Source organism: Bison bison, unplaced genomic scaffold, assembly GCF_000754665.1.
Source record: "Bison bison bison isolate TAMUID 2011002044 unplaced genomic scaffold, Bison_UMD1.0 scf7180017864460, whole genome shotgun sequence".
Lineage (NCBI taxonomy): Eukaryota > Metazoa > Chordata > Mammalia > Artiodactyla > Bovidae > Bison > Bison bison.
The window spans coordinates 2,764,458-2,784,873 of record NW_011495022.1 but is presented as its reverse complement, the minus strand read 5'-3'; the positions used below and the strand labels follow the sequence as shown (position 1 = coordinate 2,784,873).

General features: G+C 36.2%; 1 protein-coding gene across 1 annotated transcript; it reads left to right on the top strand.

Moving 5' to 3' along the window:
* The first annotated feature begins 2,923 nt into the window (after nt 1-2,923).
* On the top strand, nt 2,924-20,142 carry RBM45 (RNA binding motif protein 45). The gene is given in 11 exon segments (XM_010859769.1): nt 2,924-3,214; nt 3,217-3,372; nt 7,104-7,226; nt 9,059-9,185; nt 11,363-11,485; nt 12,249-12,428; nt 13,306-13,435; nt 13,611-13,695; nt 13,906-14,069; nt 16,596-16,796; nt 19,889-20,142. Coding segments are annotated over 10 exon segments (1,425 nt in total). The 5' UTR covers nt 2,924-3,070; the 3' UTR covers nt 16,789-16,796; nt 19,889-20,142.
* The last annotated feature ends 274 nt before the right edge of the window (nt 20,143-20,416 follow it).

Genomic DNA, 20,416 nt, shown 5'->3' with positions numbered 1-20,416 from the left:
CTTAGCACACAAAGACTAATATCAATAACCAATAAGTCTTATTGTAATTAGATCATAGTTTAGAGAAATTTTGGAAAGCAATGACAATAATTTATTATTTTATCCTTGCATTTCAAAAATAAGTTACAATATCAATATGATCACTTTTAAAAAAGATTAGTAAGAACTTATTAAAAATTTCAAGGCAAATCTGAATTTCATGTGAAATTCAGTGTCTATCATTCTAATAATTGTGCATTGTAGGCTACATGTTTTATTTCTCTTAATCTGCAATGGCCTAGCATACCTTTTCTCTAATATAAGACAAATTAGTAATCATTCTTTCAAATCTCAGAATTTTCAACTGTTTTACTTCCATGTGATTCATGGTCAAATGTGACTTTATATGATTTGAACATAAAAAAAATCTGTCATTACTGAGTGATGAAAATGTTCTACAACTGTGGAGATGGTTGCACAACTCTGTGAATACTAAAAAGCAATTAACTTAATTCTTTAAATGGGTGAATCATATATTTGAATTATATAGCAATAAATCTGTTTAAAATAGACAAGTAAAAAAATTATTTACTATAATTTATAAGTAAATTTCTTATTTTCCTTGAATATGTGGTATTATTTCACATGATTAAATGGTAAAGAAATTTTGCTTTCTCAGCATCACCCAATATTTCTGATTCAGGCTTTGTTCTCTCCAATCTTTCATTCGTTCTAAAATAAAATTAACTACTCTAAAATTCTCAGGATACCAATCAGTAATCTTGTTTTACAAAGAAGAGATTTCCCAGAAAATGCTGTTTAAAAAAAGTATACATTTTCCACTAGATGGCACTAGTGTTCAAATAGTATTGCTAGAATACTGGACTTTCTTTACATCAATAAAATTATTATATTACGACATTGTTTTCATTCACTTTGACTGGTCTGGGCAAGATAAAGAGAAGTGGAAAGTTAAGATATTTCCTTAACTTGTTAAGCTCCAATGTAAACAGATCCTTCATTTTACAGACGTGGGAAGTAATGCAAGGAGAAACTGTATCAATTTTGTGCTAAAGCCTGAGTGAGAACCCAGAATCCCTAACTCAGTTGCCATCATACAACTATACAATATTAAGAATGGAGGATTGTACACCATAGACAAATGGAATAAGAAATTAAATCTCTATCGTGCATTGTACACATATCTCATTTGATCACTACGCTATTAGCCCCATATATCTTATCTCAAATAATCCTATTTCGAGAAGCCCAATCTATTAATTTCATGAAGTAAGGAGAGAATCATTTAACACATATCATTCAGTTATAGCACAGTGCCCAACAGACAGCAATCAAAAACATTTCTGAGCTAATAGAATGGATGAATTAATTAAGCTTGCTTATGTGCTAAATTGCTTTAGTCATGTCCAACTCTTTGTGACTCTATGGACTATTGCCCACCAGGCTCCTCTGTACACGGGATTCTCCAGGCAATAATACTGAAGTGGGTTGCCATGCCCTCCTCCAGGGGATCCTCCCAACTCAGGGATCAAACCTGCATCTCTTAAGTCTTCTGCATTAGGCAGGTGGGTTCTTTACCACTAGCACCACTTAGGAAGCCCTAATTAAGCTAGACAACTATGCTATTTAGTAGGGTATATTATTTCTGCTTTACAGTTGAGGAAACTGAAGTTGAAAACTTGAAGTAATTTGCCCAAGCTCATATAATTCAGTGGCAAAACCATTTAACACAATCTGGTGTTAGTTTGCACTATGTATTTTCTTATAAGACTTCCACAATAGAAAAGAAAAGCTCTCTGAGAGCCAGCATCATGTATTTCCTTTTCTCCATTGTATGTCCAGATCCTTACGCAGAGCCTGGATTATGGCTGGTACACAATAAACAGTATTTATATGTTTTCATTCATAGCAACACAGGTCTTCAAGTTCCATTAACAACAAGCTTTAGAAGTCAGTACAGATTTCCCATTTTACCTGAACCTTAGGGCTTCCCTGATGACTCAGAGGATAAAGAATCTTTCTACAATGCAGGAAATCCCTGTTGGAACCCTGGGTCGGGAAGATCCCCTGGAGAAGAGAATGGCAACCCACTCCAGTATTCTTGCCTGGAGAATTGTATGGACAGGGGAGTCGAAGGGTAGCAAAGAGTCTGACAGGACTGAGCGACTAATACTTTCACTTTACTTTCACATTTCTCCTAGCTCCACAGTAGCGTGCTGCATTCTTTTTTCCCTCAAACCACCCATGGTTGCTTGTGGGAATTAAGTACATCCCAGGTGGTTCTAATAGTAAAGAATCTGCCTGCCAATGCAAGAGACAAAAAAGATGTGGGTTTGATCCCTGGGACCTGAAGATCCCCTGGAGTAGGAAATGGTAATCCACTCCAGTATTCTTGCCTGGAGAATCCCATGGACAGGGGAGCCCGGTGGGCTATATAGTCCATAGGGTTGCAAAGAGTAGGACATGACTGAAGCGATTTAGCATACACGAAGATGGAGTTGTTTTCTGGTTAGGGCTCTACTGTTTGTATTAATGTTTCTGTTGCCTTTTGTTATGCGATTGGCCCCAATTCTTCATCTCAGTCTTCTCAACAATAAGACTGAAGTTGGATGATCAGCAGTAAAGCTGAACAGTTTTAACTTAGTCCTATGGAGCTGTTCTAGTGAGCTTACGACCAAGATGGCAGGTTTGGTGGAAGAGTCCATGGGCTGTAGAGGAAGGGTAGAGCCAGCAACAGGAAAGCTCTTCCACCAGACAGGGCTCTTCTAGCAACATGGAACCAGGGTCGCACACCTTAAGTGTGGGCCTTGGCTCCACCGGATTGGGGGCCTGGACTGCGGCGGGCTCCCCCGGGCCGCTAGGGCGCGCTGCAGGCTGCCCACCAACCCCCACCCCGGAAGCCGTCTCACTGCGCGTCCGGCCTGCGCCGGGAGCCAAACTTTTCAGTCTTCCGGAAACGGACCCCGGACCGGCAACGGCTGGGTGTGGTGCGACGGTCGTGGCTGTAGCACGGCTGGAGCCAGGAGGAGTAAAGGGGTGCGAGCCTGGATTCCGCCCCGGGTGGAGCACCATGGACGAAGCGGGCAGCTGTGCAAGCGGCGGAGGCTTCCGCCCGGGCGTGGACAACCTGGACGAGCCGCCCAACAGCCGCATCTTCCTGGTGATCAGCAAGTACACTTCCGAGTCGGTGCTGAGGGAGCGCTTCTCGCCCTTTGGGGGAAAGTCCAGGACATCTGGGTGGTGCGCGACAAGCACACCAAGGAGTCCAAGGGCATCGCCTTCGTCAAGTTTGCCCGCAGCTCGCAGGCCTGTAGGGCCATGGAGGAGATGCATGGCCAGTGCCTCACCCCCAGCGACACCAAGCCCATCAAGGTGCGGGTGCCCGGGACGGGATGTCCCGGGTGGGGGGCGGAGGGGAGCGGTTTCGGGGTGCGGTAAGGGCAGTGCATTCGCTAGCTGGAGCGGTCTGGAAAGCACCTGGCATTCCGGGGCGAGGCAAGGGAAGGACCACGTTGCAGAGAGGATTTCCTAGGACCTCCCTGCGCGAAAATCTGCTGGAGGGTGCGGGAGATAAGGGATGCGGAGAGAACACCCGCTTCCGGGTCGGACCAGGTTATCTGTGGCTACTCGGGCTGCAGAGCTGCGGTGGCTGGGCCTTCCCCCACCCCCGCCGTCACTAATTCAGCTCTCAACTCCGACCCGACCTGCTATGAGAACTTTTCTTACTCTCCTCTCTCAGACGTCTTGGTTACCATGTATAAAAGTAGTTAACTCTACTTTTCCCCACATCGGTGCTTAACAACTTGATAAAAGTAGATTTAATTGTGGCCCTCTGAAGTTAGGCATTTTCCCAGTACCAAACAAAAGTATACATGTATATAATATTTAAGTGCAGGTAATTAAAACTACTGCTATTGCCTATTTATCACACTTATGTAAAAATTTGTAATTTTTTACAAATTATTATAAATAAACCCCTCTGTGAAGATATTAATGTCATAGGTTTTGTTACTGTCACTTCTCTTTGAAAGCAAACCAAAGTAAACTGCCTTAAAAAGAGCCAAATCAAAAAACCAAACAAACAAAAAAACGGAAAACGAGCCAAATCATTGTGATGATAGTGTAAATTGTATTATTATTAAATGCTTCTTGGCATATTCCTAATTCATTTTGGTGGTATTTATATTTAGTTTCCACATCTAATTTATCTGTAAAATTAATATATTGACACATGGCAGGAAGGGTGATTTTGAGGGTTATCTTATGTTTGTCCATAGCAACAGTCTCTTCCCCATACTTGGTTTAGTAGAAAACAGAGGAGCCGGGAAATGCCGACAACACATTAGGCAATAGGCATTCTGTCTCCTCCCACCTTCTAAACCGTCTGAAATAAGTCAAAACAGATCATCAGTGAAGTTAGGTGTAAGGCCACAGCATGTAAAATCAAAGGGACAAACTTTCTATAAAGAGTCAATAAATATTTTAGGCTTTGTGAATCACATACAGTCTCTGTCATACATTCTTTTTGTTTTTTAACAACCCTCAAAAAAATGTAAAAGCCGTTCTTAGCCTATGGACTATAGAAAAACAGGAAGTTGAAGTTTGTTGACTCCTGCACTAGGTTGATAATTTTCATCTTCTTTCAATTGTGATCTTAGCAGAGAGAATTTCTGTACTTTGAATATAACCACAGAGGTCTCTTGGGAAACTTTGCTCACTGCCCCAAATTTGAAACATAATGACCCCCTCTTTCCTTGATTAAATTCCTACAAGAGAAGTAAAAGTCTCAACACTAAAATGTATCCTTCCCTTTTAGCCACAGAGAAATTAAATGGTTCCCAAAGATAAAGTTTAAATTTTGTTTGTCATATTGTACACTCAGTTTCAGCCAGAGGGTTTTTGGACTACAGTGCTTAGCTGGACAATCTAAGGTCACTCTTCACAGTGTCCACCGTCTTCCACTGCATTGTGGGGGGGGGAGCGGTTTTCTGTTTTTCGATATTTCCAGTTAAATTAATTCAGCCTCAGTTTTCTTCGTGTACTTTGCTTTTGCAAAGTTTCAAAAGTCCTAAAAGATAAGAATTTTGATAACAGGCCTACAGCCAGAAAGGATTGTGCAAATGAGAATCCTGTGAGCGATCAACTATATTATCTTGAGGAAAAGGGTAAAACCTAGAAAGTGAAAGAGTAAAATCTTAGGAGAAATCATCAAGTAGGTGGTTAATTATTATACATATCTACTTAGATATTGTCTCCTCTATCAGGAATTTGAAATGCTCCAATCTTCTAAAATTTAGAAATTTGTGATCTGATGGCAACTCCAGTCACAAAGAGTACTTGAGACTTTTTTTCTCCTAGTGTCTTCTCATATACTTAAAGGTTCCCTATTTGTATTTCCCTACATACCATCCATTACTTAATATATCCACTGGACTAACTTTCTAGTGGGCTATTTCTGTGTTATTTAGTACTCTATACTTAATACCTTATACAGTGTTTGGCACATGGTATGTTTATTGAAGGAATAAGATGGAAGTTGATGCTCTCTAGGGATGTCTCCAGCTATATCTTGTAAGCAAGGTTCTACACCTCTGGGAGAGCTGCTTTCCAAGCAAATATAATGACCCTCTTTTTCAGGATTTCTAAAATATTTATAAATTCTTTGGTTTTTTAGTTACAGCCTCCTACCCTGGAATTTCATAGGTTCAGGTTTTCCCCACTGAGTAGTATACAGCCCCTCTTCAAAAACAGAAGAAAACAAAAAATTCAAGGGCCCTGTATTATGGTGATTTACATTAATTCTATTACATTTCTTCAAGTTATGAAAAATAAACGTAGCCATTATGCTCGTGGCTCTACAAACAAATTCATAACCGTAATTAACACATTCTTCTAGAATAATGTAAAACCAAAGAAATTTTTAAAAGCAATACCACAAAGCAAATTACACTCCAAATAATAACCTAATGTCACAGATGATATTTCAGTAGAACTAAATTACTAATAGAGAAATAGAGCCTCAGTTCATTGTGTGCATTTTCTTGCTCACATAAGTCATTCAGGTGGTCACTGAGATGATCCAGAATATAGTTGGGTTATCTTTTTAAGGATTAGTATTAGAAAGCAAACAAAAACATGGCCATCTAGACTTAAATCCAACTATACCGATATTAAACATAAACTGACTCCTATTAAAAGTCAGGGATTGTCAGGATTTTTTCTTAAAGGTCAAACTAAGTGCTGTTTACAAGAGATGCAGTTTAAGTATAAAGATACAAAGTGGTTGAAAGTATTTAATAAAGGAATAGAAAAAGCTGGTAAAAGGATAAGAAAAGCTGGTATGGTATCAGACAAAAATGGTCTTCAACAGGAAGAGTATTAACAGAATAATTTCCTAAACATAAAAATACTAGTCAAAAACTACAAAATAATTCCGAATGTTTATGCAGCCAATAATAGAACTTCAGAATACATGAAGCATTATTAATAGAACTAAAAGGAGAAAAGATAAATTCATAATCATATTTTTACACTCAGTCTCTGATAGAAAAGGAAATGAAGTATGTGTGACATTTTAGTAACACTATTAATCAGCTGTATAACTAACATTTATTGACACCACCCAACACTCAACAGAGTACACATGCTGTTTCAGTGCACTGCCTCTTGCTCTCGGTGTATGTGTGTGGAGTCGCTCAGTCATGTAGTCGTGTCCGACTCTTTGCCATCCTGTGAACTGTAGCTCACCAGGCTCCTCTGTCCATGATTCGAATTCTCTAGGTAAAAATACTGGAGAGGGTTGCCATTCCCTTCTCTAGGAGATCTTCCCAACCCAGAAATTGAACTCAGGTCTCCCGCATTGTGGACAGATTAAATAGAAAAGGAAAAAAATTTTGAAAAAAACATAATGTGATGATTAGTCTTATCTCATAAAAGGTCACTGCAATAAAATTTGCTTTACAGTGTTGTTTGATGAGATCCTATCACATTGTATTTAACCTAACATGAAACTTAAGCTAATAATAAGGTAAGTATTCTTAAGAAATAGAAAAACAGTTGACTGATATTTCTGCATTTTTCTTTGGGTTTTGTTTGTTTCTTAGGTTTTCATTGCTCAGTCCAGATCATCTGGAAGTCACAGAGATGTTGAAGATGAAGAACTTACAAGAATATTTGTTATGATACCAAAGTCCTACACAGAAGAAGATCTACGGGAAAAATTTAAGGTGCTTCTAATAGCTGATGTTTGTGATAATTTACAATCTTAAATTGGTTGTACAATTACTAAATCTTAGGTTGTTTGAGTTAGATCATTAGATTGGTGGTGGAGAATTAAATAACTTTTTAAGTCACTTATTTCAATCTAGTTTTTAAATGTTAAAACTAAAATAATTTTTTTTGAAAATATATAAAACCTGGAAAATATTAATGATGGTGTTTCTTCCCCATTTAGCAAAAATACAGATTCAGGAAATGGAAGTGTAAAGCTCAGAGTTTTAAGTAAGGTCACATATGTAATTATGCAGTGGGGCCGTTATTCATGCCCAGGCTGTCTAAATCTAGAATCTGCTCTTGGTCTTGAAAATTTCAAAGCACCCTCTTAACACTGCTCTCTATTGGCTCTCACAGAGGTACATCAGGCAAGCCTGAGTGTATGAACTGTACTAGCTCACATTTATTGCAAATTGTGACATGTTGTACTTATTCACAGAAAGGCTTATGCTTTATAGTTTATGTTTTAAAATTAGGCCTTTGAAGGAGTTATATTGAAAGAAAAAAAATTACCTATAGCTCTCACTTTAGCTACTTTAGCTAGATTGTAGTCAGTGAAATTTGGAGACGACTTAAAATCTCTTTTTAGCCATTAAATTTTATATGCAGTGATACACTTTCACAAAAACTATTTCAAAACCAATTTTAAAATTGTCTTTTGAGTTGTAATTTTTTATTATTTTTCAGTACCTTCCCAAGTACTTGTGGGCAACAAGCAAGAAAGAAAACAAGTAATAAAAAGTAATTTAAAACTTCCTGTGTCCTACCCAAATGAGGATTGAATAAAATACTTCAAAAATAACAAATACTAAATACATATACTCCATATTTTCTCCAATAGTAAGGAAAAAGTTCATACATTATATACTTACAAACTTTTATCCTTTTCTGAGTGAACACATAGCATTTTTATCTACATATAGTAAAGTTACAATTGGTATCTATAAAATAAATAATAAACAATTTATATCCTGTATTTCTTCCAACCTTAAAAGTAAACATTTACCACATATTTCTCACATAGAGTATTAACTTTCTGAGTGAAACAGTATATTTTAAAGATGTACTTTGAGAAGCACTGCTTTAAAAGAATACATAATGATTTGTTTATGTTTATGTTAAAAGGAAGATAAATAATTATAGTTAATATTTACTGAAGGTTGACTATATCCCAGACCCTGTATAGGCACTTTAGATATATTTGTTCTTTTAACCCTGAAAACAACCCTCTGGGTAGGTACAGCTGTTAGTCCCATTTACCAGGTAAGGAGATGGACCCAGAGAGGGCAACTCAACTGTCCAGTATTTAAGTGGCTGAACCAAGATTTGAATAAAGAAGATTCTAATCCAGAGTCTCTGCTTAACCATCACTGAGTAAAGCTTTGAAGCTATCCAGACCATGAACAAATTCTTACTCTACCTCCATGACTTCGGCTAATTATTTGATTTCTCTAAGGCCCAGTGTCTGTGAAATAAGCAGTGTAACATATATATCCTTGAAGGACTGTTGTAACAATAAAGTGATACATGTAAAGCAAATGTTCAGTAAATAAAAAGCATCATTGTTTTGGTTATGTTATTATTTGGTTTTTATCATCATTAAGATTATTTTTTGAGCACCTTATTAGTTTGTGACATACATATTCCATTATTAAAAATAGCTATAAATTCTATTTTCTTTTTTTAGCAAGCAAGAAGATCAATAAACAAATTTTAATTTAGTTCTGAAATCTGTTCAGTTTATTAATCTTAACTCCTCTAAGAACATTTCTTTTAACTCTCATAGGTGTTTGGAGATATCGAGTATTGCAGCATTATTAAGAATAAAGTAACTGGAGAAAGTAAAGGCTTGGGCTATGTTCGGTACTTAAAACCATCACAAGCTGCCCAAGCAATAGAAAACTGTGATCGAAGTAAGGATGTGTTCATTTATCATTGTTATTTGAAAAAGTGCTAATCTGATTATCTTAATAGTGGTTTGTGCTAATAGCCATACCTGCTAATTTAATCTCAGCAATGGTAATTTAAATATATATAGTCTTAGGATGAAAATAATTTGGGGGTTATTATTAAGCATTCACTGAGGCACTGTCTTGAAAAATATGAGCAACTGCATTAACTCATTAAGTGAAAATGCTCGTTTCATTAGTATTTCCACAGGGTTTTAGGGTTTATTCAATTATTTTAGAATTTTAGGTATTAAAAATATTGACCAACCCTTTCAGGTTGGGTTGTTTGTTTTTTTTTTATATATTTATTCTTTGTATTTTAAAGAAATTCAAGTAGTCTGTAGTATTTGTTCATGTATGACTTAAACCCTAAATAGAAGTAAGTATACTAATAAACATATAATTAATAAAGATAGGATTTTTAAGGTTTGCTAACTTTGGAAAGTAAATGCACATTGGGTTAATTTCAAGCTAGAGTGGCATTACTGTTACTGGTGTACATTCTGAAGAATGAGAATTTTAGAGACCAAGGAAAATATTCTTCGTTGTCATACTTGTGATTATATTGAGCTTTAGAAATGAGATGTAGAATATTTATTTCAGTTAGTGGGTTTCAGGATATTATAAAATACATACATACTGGAAATAATTATTGTTAATCAGAACGTTTAGATAATTCTAAGTTACACACCAAAATGTTCTCTCACATCCTTCTAAATTTATCAGTCAGCCAGCATTAATTGAGTACCTATGGTATACTCATCAATATAATTAGAGGGATACAACTGGAATTTATATAGCATCCCTGACATTTAAGGAATTTATAGCTATAAGTTTAATACCCATAAATTAAAATTTATAGCTATAAATTATCTTGGATAGCCAAGATCTAATAGGCAAAAAATAGTTGAAGAGTAATAGGATTTTTTTAAGCTCTTTGAAAGCATGGTATATGTCTTATTTATCAGTTTCTGTCACCCCAAGTACCTAGTACTATACTCGGCATAGTAGTGAGCCCTCAGTTAAGACTTTGAGATCCCTAGCAAAGATTTTGTCATTTAGAGTAGTCTCAATGAAAATATGGCAAATGAAGAAGTGTTCAAACGTGTGTGATATTGCCTGTCAGTGGTGAAAAGTAAGTGCACCGGTGCAGCGTGAAAATACATCTGGAGTAGACTTTGCACCTGGTGTAGAGGAGCCAGGGCAGATGATGAGAGCAATGTCAGTAAGACGTGACATATCTAGAAATGAATATCTTTGCCTAATAGTGTGAAGGCAACAATCTGAGTAAACCTTGTTATTCCCATTGAGAAAGTAATCTAGGTACATTTGGACCATATACGGGAGGTTATGAAAAGTTCAAGCTTAGTCCACATTAGAATTTCCCTTGAAGATTGCTTCAAGAGAAGAAAAATAGCAAAAACTGTTTCAGGATCTTTGATCTAAACACAGTATCAAGAGTGAATTTCCAGAGAAAGAATTCAAAGAGGCTGGTTTTATCCTTTTTGGAGCCACTAAATAATATGGTGAAAGCTGTGAACCTTCTCCCTTTGAAATACGCCCTGGTGCACATACACACAAGCTCATTTTTGGACACCTAGTTAAAGCTCTTAACCCAGAGGCAAATGGATCAGTTGAAGGATTGTTGTAATTAATTGAAGAAAATATAATTTTAAAACAGAGGCAGGGAAATTGGAGTAAAATGTAGCATCCTCTAGGTACATTTCAAAGGAAGAATCTTGATGGCAGTTGGGTGTGAAGAAGCACTGTTAGATTTTGATGTTGAGAAGGCTGAGAGAATGAATGATGATGTCATCTGTAGTAGGGATTGATTGATCAATGTAATGAATGACTGTGATTGATGTCATCTGTAGTAGGGATGGATTGATTGATTGGAAAGGATAGCATAGAATCGTGATCTTTCATGTCTCTATTGACCCATAATTTGGGATTCTTGCTATTTCTCATTTACTCTTTTCTGTCTTTCAAAAAACAAAAAAATACGTAGGTCTGGTGGAGATGGTTGTTGGTATAGATTTTTTATACAATTATAAAACTAAATCAAGCAGTAGCAGTCGAGTATATTTGTAAGTATGTTAAATTTGCTATAAAGTTTGAAATTCATAGATTGTCTTTTTCAGGTTATAGAGCAATCTTGGCTGAACCTAAAAATAAAGCATCTGAATCCTCAGAACAAGATTATTACAGTAATATGAGGCAGGAGACTTTAGGACATGAACCTAGGGTAAATATGTTTTCATTTGGTAAGTAGGCTATCTTTACTTTAATGGTATAAGTAGTAAATATTCAGTCTGATTTGGAGGGTTTTTTTAATTTTCTTTTATCAGCAGTCTAAATCTCACACAGTACATAAGAGAATTTATAGGGTTTTTTAAAGTTGGTCATGGTCCCTAATGTCCTTATTATTTAACATTTAAGTTATTTCCAGTTAAGGTTTTTTTATGGCTAGTTTTGCATTATCTAAGTGTTACACTATGTCACTGCCATTATGTGAGGGTGGGTTGCTGCTTATAAGTAGCTGATCAAGAAGTATGGAAAACATACATAGCTATCCCCTCAGTATGAATCCTAAAATTTTATCCCTAAATTACTGATGCTTTAAAATTAGGGTTAGAGAAAGAAGAGGAATGACAACAGTAAAGTTAAAAAAAGGGGGGAAATGTATGATGATGGTAAGACCTGTAACTCTTATTTGGCATAAGTTTGCTTTTAGGTGAAACACTTGCTATATTTTGCAATTTTGCATAGTAAGCATATTCCTGTGAAATTAGACTACACATTTCTGCTTACATTTTTGAATAGAGGCGAGGAAGTGGGGAGAGTTGTCTGTTTTCTCATCCTCTCTCCTGATAGTGCTGATGACCAGCATACTACAGAAAACAGTGCCTTTGATCAATGCAGACGACTCAATGACAGTTCATTTTATTTTCTAGTACTTAAAATGTTAAATGAATCTTTGAATGAATAGAAATGTAAAGATTTGCTTTTTTTTCTGTATTGTTGGAGAACAACAATCTGAATTTTCAAGTTTTGACAAGAATGACAACAGAGGCCAGGAAGCTATCTCCAAACGCCTGTCAGTTGTATCAAGAGTTCCTTTTACTGAAGAGCAGCTTTTCAGCATTTTTGATATAGTACCAGGCTTGGAATACTGTGAAGTCCAACGAGATCCTTATTCTAATTATGGTAAGATAATGTCTTTGTTGTTTGTAAATGTACTGTAGTTTGTTAAAATGGCTTTTCTCCAGTGGCACTTTTTAAAAATTTTTATTGGAGTACAGTTGGTTTATAATGTTGTGTTAGTTTCAGGTGCACAGTAAAGTGGGTCACTTATACATATAGCTATATCCACCCTTTTTTTAGATACTTTCCCATATGGGTCACTATAGAGTACTGAGTAGAGTTCCCTGTGCTATACAGTAGGTCCTTAATAGCTATCTGTTTTATATATAGCAGTGTTATATGTCAATCCCAATCTCCCAGTTTATCTTCATCCCCCCAAAAAAGCTCCTCAAAAGAATGTGAAATGTGTGAGTCTGATCCTAAACCCTCTATTCCCTACTTTTTGGTTTTCATACATTTATCACTTTTTCTCTCTATATCATTTCAGCTAGCCAAGATGACTGTATATTCTTTCATATATCACTTCTCATTTCATTTCCTACTTAGTATGATACGAAAAATTTTAGAATTTTGAAGCTTATTTCATAGAATTGAAATGTTAAGAAAAATTAGTTGGTTTTTAAGGTGTATCTCTGTCATACAAGAAAAGCTAGTATCTTTAAATTCTTTGGACAGAACTTAAGCTAATGATATATGTATATTTTTAATATCATATTCATGTTTTTACGAAAATCTGGTTCATATTTTGCTTTATAGGAACATGACTGTTGAACACATGTATCAGTAAAAAATAATTTTGTTTTCTGATACATTTGATTATATATTATTAATGTTGTGATATTAGTGTCTTTCTATGTTGTTTTATCTTTGTGACAACACAGACTCTAGGTATTCAATCTGCTTTCTTTTTAATTCCCATATATTCTCTGCTTTGTTCTAGGTCATGGAGTGGTTCAGTATTTTAATGTAGCATCAGCTATTTATGCAAAATACAAGTTACATGGATTTCAGTACCCTCCTGGGAATCGGATAGGTGTTTCCTTCATTGATGATGGGAGTAATGCAACAGAGTAAGTACCATTCCAGGAATTAGTCTAAAGCCACACTTCGGGTGTGCATGCCATGACTGAGAGAATAAAAGTAGAGAACAATTTACCTCTCAGGTGAGGAAGTTACGTGAAGCAAGTTATTGTGAGAGACTTGAGTATTTCTAGTTTTCTATAAATTACCTGTTCTTATCTCCAGTCTCCTTAGAAAAATGGCAACGCAGATGGTCGCTGCACAGCTTGCATCAATTGTGTGGAATAACCCAAGTCAGCAGCAATTTCTGGTAAGTGAAGAATTTAACCTTACAGTACACCATTAGGGTATAAAATAAATGTGGCCTCTGTTTATTACCTGTGTAAGAAAATGTTCAGAGATATAGTAAAAGACCACATAGGTGCCATGATAACACGTCTATTTTTAGCTCTTGACTTATTATAAAATCCCCAAAGTGCCGTTTTTTCTTTTTCTCATTTTGAACCTAATTCTTCAACAGCAATTTGCAGGAAGTTCTGGATCACAGCTGCCTCAAATCCAGACGGATGTTGCACTACCATCATGCAAAAAAAAAGCTCCTCCTGACACTCCCGTGAAGGAAAGACTTTTTATCGTGTTTAATCCACATCCTTTGCCTTTAGATGTACTAGAGGATATATTCTGGTAAGATTTCAGTTCCATAGAGTTACATTTTATTTTATTTTATTATTTAAAACTTTTTAAATTTTTTTGGCTACGCAGCACTTAGGATCTTAGTTCCCCAACAAGGGACTTCCCCACACCTTCATTGGAAGTGGAGAGTCATCCCAGGACTTCCCTGGTCGTCCGCTGATGCTGTAATGCGTGGAGAAGGCAATGGCAACCCACTCGAGTACTCTTGCCTGGAAAATCCCAGGGACAGAGGAGCCTCATAGGCTGAAGTCCATGGGGTCGCTAAGAGTCAGGCATGACTGAGCGACTTCACTTTCACTTTTCACTTTCATGCATTGGAGAAGGAAATGGCAACCCACGCCAGTATTCTTGCCTGGAGAATCCCAGGGACGGAGGAGCCTGGTGGGCTGCCCCTATGGGGTCGCACAGAGTCGGACATGACTGAATCGACTTGGCAGCAGCAGCAGCAGTAATGCAAGGCATGCAGGCTCAATCCCTGGTGTGGAACTAAGATCCCATATGCTGTGTAGAGCAGCCAAAAACAATTTTTTTTTAATTTTAATAAATATTTTAAAATAATATAATTTATTTAAACTAGACATTTAAGTATTCTTGCAGTCTGGAAACTTCCTGTGTCCAGTACCTCTCACGTGGAGATGATTTGTTCTCTGGTTTTAAAAAAGTCTGTGGTTTGTATCACCTTTAAAAATACAAAGTTATCTCCTTTTCTTTGTTATTCATATGGCTTAAGTCTCCACACAGAATTTCCTTTTATTTTGTTTTGAAGACATAAAACATATAGTATTGTTTTGTAAATTGCATACGTAGAACGAACAAATCATTTGTTTCTTGATAGAAAATACATGTGTCTAGATCTGGCCTATAGAATTCTTTTCCTTTTCCTTTGCAGTTATAATTCAACTGAACAGTGTTTATTAAGCATCTTCTATTTTGTCAGCATGCTACTGGATCCTTAAGGATAATATAATTACATTGAGTAAAAAATTACTTGATTATAATGCTTGCTATTATATATAATAAGTATTAAAAAGGGGGAAGACACTTGTTTCCAGTATAACTTCTTTAACCTTAACATTTTCTTTTTGATCTTTTCCTATTTGCTTTACAACAGTGTTAGTGAATTAAAAGATAGATAGAAAACTTGTTAAAGAGTTTCACAAAATATAAGCAATGTGGTTCAAGTGTTTTGATTTTTATTTAACTAATTTATTCTATTTCTTTTTTGAAACCTCTCTTCTGTACCTGCTAAGTGCCAGAGACATTGTGTAAACTTTATATCAATATTATGTAAACAAGACGTAATAGTTCTTGTCCTCTTAGAACTGATCACATGTAGGAGACAGAGAAGTGAATAGGAAATTACAACCTGTAGAGGTTAGTGTTGTGAAAAGGAATGTTCAAGCTATGAAATATATGGGAGGGGCAACCGCTATAGAAAGTCGGAGAATGCTTCTTGAAAGAAGAAAGGATTCTTTGGAGGATAAAAATAATTTAGCCAAGGAAGAAACTTGGGCATGTAGGTGGTTATTCCTCCAGAGAGAACATGAAAAGAGGTTGTGGGAATATAGGATTTAAGAGATTGAGGAAAGATGAAGCAGGGAGAGTTCGAGGACCCAAGTCAAGAGGGCCCCAAAAGCCGTTAGGGAGTTTATCCTTCCTCTGGAGGCATAAAGAGCTACCAGAGGGGCTTTGTGGGAGGAAACGATCCTACTTGTCTTTTAGAAAAATCAGTCAGAAGACAGGGTAGAGAATGGGTTGGAGAGGGATAAGCCCAGGATGCAGGGAAACTAGTGAAGAAGGTATCTGTTGTTGTTTTTGTTCTGTTGCCCAATCTGAATCTTTGCAACCCCACGGACTGCCGCACACCAGGCTTCCCAGTCCTTCACCATCTCCTGGAGCTTACTCATACTCATGTCCACTGAGTAGGTGATGCCATCCAACCATCTCATCCTCTGTCGTCCCCTTCTCCTCCTGCCTTCTGTCTTTCCCAGCATCAAAGTCTTTCCAGTGAGTCAGCTTTTCGCGTCAGGTGAGCAAAGTATTGGAGTTCCACTTCAGCATCAGTCCTTCCAATGAATATTCAGGACTGATTTCCTTTAGGATGGACTGGTTTGATCTCCTTGCTGTACAAAGGACTCTCAAGAGTCTTTTCAGCACCACAATTCGAAAGCATCAATTCTTTGGTGCTCAGCTTTCCTTATGGTCCCACTCTCACATCCATACATGACCACTGGAAAAACCATAGCTTTGACCATACAGACCTTTGTTGAAGAAGGTATTAGAATAAACTAAGAAAAAGATAATGATGCTCAGAGTGAGGAAAAAGACCTGAGTGGGAGTGAAGAGAAATTAACTAATAGAGGAAAATGTTTAACAAGAAAGATTGACACATACTAGAGATTGGATGTGGGGAAAGGAGTGAAAAAGGAGTCCAGAATGGATCCTAATTTTTAGACCTGAGCATATATGCTTATCAGTTTCAGTTGATCTCTCTCTTTTTTTTTTTTTTACTTTCAGTCGTTTCGGTAACCTGATTGAAGTTTACCTTGTGTCAGGAAAAAATGTGGGGTATGCCAAGTATGCTGATAGACTAAGTGCTAATGATGCCATTACAACTTTACATGGAAAGATCCTGAATGGAGTCAGACTCAAAGTTATGTTGGCAGACTCCCCAAGAGAAGAATCTAACAAACGACAAAGAACTTACTGATTCTTTAGGTAAGGTCTTTATAATATAAATTCTAAAACACATTGTCTAAATAGTATAATGAAAGAAATATATAGGGAATTTCTTTTTAAGGATTTAGAAGTTGTTGGTTAAAAACACTGTGACTTAAAAGTTTGCTGATAATTTTTACAATATATTTTTTAAACTTGGACTTTTTAAACTTAAAAGTCTTTTATGTTTACTGGGAGAATGTTTTTGTCCTTCTGTGAAATAAAATCAGATTTCAGTTTAGAAAATTAAATAATATTTGTGTATGTGTGTGAATGTCTTAGATATTAAGAATTGGACTTCACTGTATGGTTACATAAACTTTAAAATTAGAAGACTTCTAAAGATTTTTTTAGCTAACACCTAAGTTATCAATTGAGGTAATCTATGACAGTCTTTTGGAGAAGGGCGTGACAAACCACTCTAGTATTCTTGCCTGAAGAGTCCCATGGACACAAGAGCCTGATGGGCTACAGTCCATGGGGTCGTAAAGAGTCGGACACGACTGAAGCAACTTAGCATGCACATGACAGTCTTTATAAAGTATGCCTTGACAGGCATTAGTGAAATGCCTAAAAAGCAATATCTAATACAGTTGACCCTTGAACAATGCAAGTTTGAACCGCATGGGTCCACTGGACATGAGGATGTTTTCAGTAGTAAGTAATACAACACTAGATCTGAGGTTGGTTGGGTCCAAGGTTGGTTGAGTCTGTGGACGTAGAACTGTGGGTATGAAATATCCACGTTTATAAAAGGGTTCACAGTAAGTGATATGCAGATTTTCAACTATGTAGAGGGTCACCACACCTAATGTCTACATTGTTCAGGAGTCAATTATAATGCATCTTTTTGGACCTAAATGGTATTTTTCTGGACTCATATTTGTGAATAAGTACATTAAAAGTACACATTCAGAAATAAGTGCATTAAAACTACACGTTCATGTACATATGTGTATTTTCAAAAATAACCTTGACGTTTATCAAAAGCTCTTGTCAGTTATACATAATGCTACGTACAGCCTTATGAGTGCCTTTTTTTTTTTTTAACTATTAAGAAATCAAACCTAAATTTCTATCTATAGGACAGTTCACATCTCCGCAGTTGGGGGAAACATTATTAAAAGTTACCATTGTTCAGCTCTTTCACTTTTTTATTCTGGAAATGAATTCTGAGTTTCTGGGGAAGCTGAGTGCTTCCCTGTTCCCTCACACACACCCGCTCCCCAAGTCCACTGCTGGTCCAATTGCAGCAGCTGGTAAGCACATCCGATTCAGTTTGAAGTTACTAGCTCGAAAGCAGTTTTCTTTTCTCACCAATTATGAGAAATGGCGAGTATCAGAATGAATTGTCTGGGTCTTTACTGTAGATGACTTTTCCTTGGATGAAGCAAGTCACATGATTACTTCCTCCTTGCAGAAGGCACTTGTCGATAGAAAGTGCCCATTGGGGCATTATGAATATCTCAATTTAGAAATATTTTCAAATGTTACAAAATCCACTCCCATTACTTCATACAGTGTAGAAATATTAAATTTGCCAGTGAAAAAGAATTAACAAGTCTTTCTTAAAGCAGTTTTTTGTCTTTACAAATAAAATGTTAAGAACTGAATTCTCTTTAGACAAGCTGTCTTCTAAAATAGCATGCAAACCTGCTTATTCATGTCTGTGAGTCTTCCAAAATATAGGTAGTAATTCTTACTCTTATTCAAAGAATCTTTGTCCTTAAAAGAGGACAATACTAACTTCTTAATATGGGGAAAATATATAAATGACTCCTGTGAGTGAGCCTTTTTATAAAATAATTATTTATATAGTATAGAGAATATTAGACTTAAAATCAGAAGATCTGGAATTGGGATTCCATCTCTGACACTTAATGATGATTTGGCAGTTATCTTCACCTTTCTGAGGCTGAGTTTCTCCACGGGATTATTAAGAGAAAATGAGTCGGCAAAATTTCTTATAAAATAAAATTTTTAAATACTTTGCAAGTGTGAGCTAAAACTCATGCATTGGTGACTTCATTGAAACTTCTTATGTCATCTCATCAAAAACGGTCAGAAATTAAGTTTAATGGTACAAAACCACCTTCTGGCCAGCAGGTGTGTGGGAATGAAACTTTAAAATAACATGTTTATTATCCAGTTCCCTAATTAGAGGAAGTGGTATTCTTCAGCATGACTAGTCATGAAATACAAATCTATCCTTTTTCCCTTTGTTGAGCGGTTATACATATTCAGTAGGGTCAAATGAATTGAAAATGGTAGGACATAATAAACTGTACTGGTTTTAAATGTCTTCTAGTTGCAGCACGGCTTTTTAATTTATTTTTGCTTTGAATCCTCATTTACTGTGGATTTCATAATGAAATTAGTCTCTGAGAAATAAGCCTAAGATTAGCTGAATTGTGCCTAGGAAATCGGAGAAGAAACTGGTCTAAGAATATCACTTTGAAAGTTGTTGAGTTCTATTTTGAGATAGATCTGATGTGCCAAGTATGTTTCTCTTTCTATTTGAGGGAAAACTCGAATTTTAGTATTTTAGAGCATCCTGATCTATGTGTGTGTGTGTGTTTATAGGTCCATTTCTTCCTTTTTTTAATCACATAAAACAGTTTGTACAACTGTTGCTTTTTTCACTTCCTCTGTTTTGTATCTTGACAGACTATTTTGAGGGAAATCCCTCTGAACTTTATCCTTGTTTCTCAATTATGATTGAACAATTATGGTTAATTGAGTTTAGCTACCTAAAAGAACAAAATATGTTAGCATACATGGTCTAGTTGGACTCATGGTTAAGAAGACAAATGCAAGCACCCATTCAGTCAGCCTGGTGTGTGGGGGTAAAACCCAAAGCTGTCGTCCTCAAATGATGCATGATTTTTGTATGCATTTTCCCTCCCAAAATTCAGTACCCACTTGCATCATTCTTGTCAGTAAGTTTTGCTTATTTGGGGGCATCTGTGATTAAGCAGGTAATATTGGGTATATTGAAATAAGGGAGCAACTAACATTTTAAGAATACTATATACAACAGCTCTTTCCTTTCAGGTGATGATTTTCATGCTTGTGTTGTGTTCTTTCTACAGAACAAAGACTAAATAATGACGTACTCCTCAGCTGACTGACTGAAAATGTGACTGGACGCACTCCCTGTGGACAGTTGACGGCTTTTTTTTCACATACCTGATAGTTTGTACACAGCATTGTTTTGTCTGGGGAGTAGGATTGTTGACATGTGTTTTTCAACCACACATTAATGCTAAAACTAATATAGTAGTTGTTTCTTAGAGTAATATGTTGTTACGTGTGGCAGAAATAAAGTTTTCTTTGGTTAACTAAATCATGCCTTATTTATGTGAAAGATAAGAATGAGGAGAACTTAATAGACAATGTTTAGAAATTTATTAAATGACATTTCATTGATTTTGAGATGCACGTTTTTTCACATTTTTACACTTCTGAAATTGGAAATATTATGATATCAATCAGTAAATAATTGACAGCTTTTTTTTTTCTTTTCTTTCTTAGTGGAACATAAAGATGCTTTTTTCAGTCAGTTGCATCTGAGATTCAATGAAATATGGTAACTGCTACTCAATCTACACATGTAGATT